The following is a 4,923-nucleotide window of genomic DNA, read 5'->3' as shown; positions in this document are numbered from 1 at the left end:
CGCACAACATAAGAACAAATCTGTGCGTACGAACGGTTCTTGCATGAGGCCCAATGAGAGTAAATTTGGTGTGGTAGTAGCTGAGAGTCATTCTCACAGAGCAAACAGATCCTTTGATCTGAGTCTAAAAYATGAAAGGCAGCGCTGATATGCATTGCTTCAAGAAGTTTTATCCTTTTAATCTAAAATGTTGATTTAGCTTTTGATCATTTAAATTAGCCTTGTCCCATGAAAAAACCAATTAGTTGAATAAATTTGTAATTTCTTGTCATATTTGACAAGAACTTTAAATTACTGATAAACAGTAAATTCTTAAAGCTGAAGCTTCTTGCAGAGAAAATGAATTTTTCCTGTAAAACTGAGTTTCTAAATAAACGGTGAGTTCTGTTCAGGGAGCCAGTAAATCATTTTCTGATTTATCTCAACTTTATTTGCTTTCAGTTCTATCTGATTAGTGTCTGTTTTATGGCTTTCCTCATCTTTTCATCGTTTCATCTGAGTCGACACAAAAGTGTGTGTTTGTGTGCACACACCCGCTCCTCGAGGTTCCATATGGAGTAATGAGATTGAGACGCTTCTCCTCCATCTGGGGCCATCTGTCCTGCAGACAGCTCTCCTCACAGGAAAACTCTTGTTGTGTTAAACGTGTTCTTCCACAGCAGCAGGAGAGAAACATTAGTCTGTTAGAAGAGTTTGTAACGTGTTTTAAATGTGTGTCTTCCAGAATCCTAGCTCTGTGTACACGGGTTTCATCAAGGTCACGATAGATCTGAGGAGGCCGGTGACGGTGCGGGGGGGTCAGAAAGGAGGCGTGACGCAGGAGGCCTTCTATCTGACCCGAGGAGTGGACAAAACCCTCCACATCAGCTCCGAGAACACCGTCAAACAGGTGAACTCCCAAAAACACTTTAACCAGCACAGCACCAGGATCTGCTGCTCTGGACTTTTACTTTTAGTTTTTTCTTTAACAAAACCAGTTTTAAAGCTTGRCTGTTGTGCAGAAATATACCCAGGGTGTTGCTTTCTGCTCTTTCAGGAGATAGTTGCTGTGACTTTGTAACTTTAACTTTTCAAAATATTTAACTTTTGTTACAGTTTTRCCTAAATTAAATCCATTTAGATTTCTTCTAAACAACAAACCTGTCTCTGCAAACTGGTTCTTGTTCGTCTTTCTTTGTTAACTCTGACTCAATGTATCAAAAGTCTAACCATCTGATATTTCATGTTTTTAGCTAGTGTTTCGCTTCTTTCAGTTTTAACATGTCAGGTTCAGGGTCTTCAGCGTCCTCACTGCATTTTTGCTCAAAAGATCTGCAACTTCTCCAATTTTTTTTTCTGGTTTGTTGTGTTCATGAGCAACAATCTTTGTGTTTGTGTGTTCAGGTGATCGTGGCTCTGCTGAACAAGTTCATGGTCGCAGACAACCCAGCGAAGTTCGCCCTGTACAAGCGTTACCACCGAGAGGAGCAGGGTGAGTGTGATGCAGCAATCCAGGCATCTCTGTGCGTGTGGAGGCCTCGCCCTCGGCTCAGATACCACACACACACACACACACACACACACACACACACACACACACACACACACATGTGGAGTGTAAAAACAGAACACACACACAGAGTAAATCAGCAGCTGTTGGAGGATCTCACGTTCTGTTTCAGTCTAGTTAACAGCTTCATGTTAGGAGGCCGTTCATCAGTCACAGACGTGGGTTYAAACTTAAAAACAAGAATAAAATCTCTCCTTTTGAAGTCTGAAAAGTCATTACTAAATATTTATAGATGTTTGTGTTTTTTCCTCCTGGTTTGGTTTGCATTAATTACTGGAGTAAAGCTACGCCTGTTAATTACAGACGACGTCTAGACTCAAGCCTGACAGCAGATGTGTTTGGACTTGAAAGGATTTTATTTGACTTTTCATGAGGAAAACAAACTGTTTGTTTTTTTATTAAACTGGGATGTAAAAATGGAGAAATGATTTTCTTCTAAATAAAATTTCAGAAAAAGTAGATTTGACAACTGTCCAATAATCACATGAAAATAGGATCATTCTTTAAATCTAAATATTCTATTTTTGATACTGGTTTAAAATAAACACATCACATCAAAATGAGGATTAAGTCAAATTTGATCAAAATGACCTAATCATATTTTCAGATTCCTGCTTTAAAAGCTAAATTTTGATACTTAGATCATCCTGATATCATTTATAGATCCAGAGATGTTATTTAATTTGTCTTGTTGGTTACAATAATACATAAATATTTGGTTTAAATCCTAATTTTATGTAATTTTAATGAGTATTTTTATGTCATTTTAAAAATGAAACCTCTAAGTATATGAATATTGAGATTTCCCAACTGGAAAGAAACAAAAACATTGCTAGCTCACAGGGACAATCTCAACGTTTTAAGATGTTTTTCCTCAAAATCTGTTATTTTTTTATTTATTTTATTTTATTTTTGTTGCTAATGCTCAAAAGTGTTTCAAAATTTTTTTTTAGGATATTTCAGACAGTTCATTGAAATGATACATTGATAACACATTTGTTATATTTTGACAAGCTGTAATCGTTGCAAGAGTTTTAATCAAAACACTATCTGCCTATTTCTCCACATACAACTTTTAGACTTAATTCTGGTTTCGATGTGATGGGTCACATATTTCATCCATTACTTTTATTATTTATTTATTTATTATTGTTTTGTTTTCCTAAAAATATAGTTTTGTCCATAAATTGATTCCAGCTCAGATGTAAATATGTCAACAAGTTAAAGCCTCCCTGCTGTAAATAACTAGTTAACGTGCCGCACCCATCCTCTGATCCTCTGTCATGTGTGTTTATATATACATGTGTGTGTGTGTGTGTGTGTGTGTGTGTGTGTGTGTGTGTGTGTGTGTGTGTGTGTGTGTGTGTGTGTGTGTGTGTGTGTGTGTGTGTGTGTGTGTGTGTGTGTGTTGCAGTGTATGTGTGTAAGCTGGCGGACGGTGAGAAGCCGTTGTTTCTTCGTCTGGTGGCTGGACCCGACCCCAGCATGCTCAGCTTCGTCCTGAGAGAGCAGCAGAGCGGAGAAGTGATGGTAAATCTGTTTTTCTTGTTTCGACCATTTAATTGTTTAGATTTGTATTTTTTTTCTGACTTGTGAGACGTTACGTTACACGATGTGACCAAATAAAAAACTATTAACGAGCACAGCTGCATCCTGCGCTGCTGAAGGTGAGGCAGGAAACATATAAACATCTGTATAAACAAACCATCTGTCAGACTTTTCATTTAAATACATTAATCAAGTTTTATTGGTCCAAACCAACAAAAACACTATTTTTTTTTTGTTTTATTTCTAAATTCTTTTCTGTTTCTCGTCAGTGGGACGCCTTCTCCATCCCCGAGCTGCGTAACTTCCTGCAGATCCTGAAGAAGGAGGAGGCGGAGCAGAGGGAGACGATTATCCGGCGTTATGAGTCGTACCGACAGAGACTGCAGGAGGCCCTGAACGAGCTCAGAGGACCTCCTTAGACCCTTTCACCTCCACCATGCAGGACTGCTGCTCCTCACTCGTTAGAGGAGATGCTGTTTCTTTGATTTTCCTTAGAGGAGAAATGTTTTCGGTGGCGGGAGGGATGTGAAGCCGAGGGAGACGAGAGGATCCAGATCAAGGGACGAGCTGAGGACAGCGGGGGGACGGCACATGAAGGACAAATAAACAGACTGGATATAAACCCACCTTCAGACACCAAAGATTGACTCGTCTGTGCCGTTTTTCACTTCTCCTCCCTCTCCTCTGTCCTCCATCCTTCCTGCAGCTCCTCTCATCCTTCTTTCACTTTTTATTCTGCAAACTTGTGAAAGACTCAACGCCATCATTTGGGTTCAAATTTTTTGTTTTATTTAATTTGTTTTAAATGTTTGTATATATTTTTTCTTAATTTATATGGGTGAAGCTTTTATATTTTTATTTTTCAAAAAGAAAAAAGTCAGTTCRTTCTACAGAGAGAGAACGTTATTTTTTTGACACAGAGAATAGATGCAGAAACATCAGACAATTTAAATTCACTTACTGGTTCAGAAAATAGTTTTCTTTACCTGACTGGAAGTTGTACTCTGGTGCAGTTTGTTGAAAAGGTTGAGAAATATGGAGTCCCAAATGTGCCAAAATTCATTTTTTTATTTGTGGAAATGAAAAAAATATTGCTATTCTTATTAAAATCAGAGTTAAATTAGATTTGGTGGGACACATATAAAAAGTAAAGTTCTTTAACTTGTTTTTGTTTTAAAAATGCATCATTTTACATTTTTAATAAGTACTCATACTGTTTATGCTCTTATTTTTTATGTAGTAAAGTTAAACGTTTCATCATCAAACTCTTTAAATATACATAAATATATATAATTAGTCTGTTTTTTAATAGAATATATGTTCACTTTAATGCTTAGGTTATTTGTCGTGTTAATTTTGGCACATTTCTGCCTCCATATTTCTGTTTGTTTTGCCTAACACAGATTAAGGTACAGAGAAACAGAAGTCAGATTGTAGATGTGGGTACTGACACAGGAGGAGGTTTTAAAAGGAAAGATGAACAGATGCAGAGTGTTTGAGCACAGTTAGTATAGTCGGGACAAGAGTTAGTTTAAACAAAGTTTGTGTGTTTGWTTGATGRAGACTGAACTGACCGGACCAGTTTGGTTTTTAAAGGACTCCTCTTTGACCCGGCYAGGTCAGAGGAAGGAGCAAAGAGAAGTTGTTTTTGGTTTCTGGAAGTCGACTGAGCGTTGTAGAGGAAGTAGAATAGAAACATTAGATGGAGGCAGGAAGAAAATCAGAAGAGGAGAGGTTTTGTTTTTGTAAAACAGTGAAAGATTGTTAAATAAGCAACGTGACCCTAGCCTGGAGGATAACCATGGAATTTTCCTCTGACCACAGGT

General features: G+C 37.6%; 1 protein-coding gene across 1 annotated transcript in view; it reads left to right on the top strand.

Moving 5' to 3' along the window:
- The window catches only part of rassf3 (Ras association domain family member 3), a 28,105-nt gene extending 23,240 nt beyond the window's left edge, over positions 1–4,865 (top strand). Inside the window, exons 3-6 of the mRNA XM_014018246.1 lie at positions 725–889; positions 1,384–1,471; positions 2,964–3,079; positions 3,367–4,865. Coding sequence (XP_013873700.1) covers positions 725–889; positions 1,384–1,471; positions 2,964–3,079; positions 3,367–3,516 — 519 coding nt within the window. The 3' untranslated portion in view covers positions 3,517–4,865. The remainder of the gene's footprint in view (positions 1–724; positions 890–1,383; positions 1,472–2,963; positions 3,080–3,366) is intronic.
- Positions 4,866–4,923: the final 58 nt, after the last annotated feature.

This window comes from Austrofundulus limnaeus, unplaced genomic scaffold, assembly GCF_001266775.1.
Source record: "Austrofundulus limnaeus strain Quisiro unplaced genomic scaffold, Austrofundulus_limnaeus-1.0 Scaffold187, whole genome shotgun sequence".
Lineage (NCBI taxonomy): Eukaryota > Metazoa > Chordata > Actinopteri > Cyprinodontiformes > Rivulidae > Austrofundulus > Austrofundulus limnaeus.
Note: the sequence above shows the minus strand (reverse complement) of the source record. Positions and strands in the feature narration are given on the sequence as shown.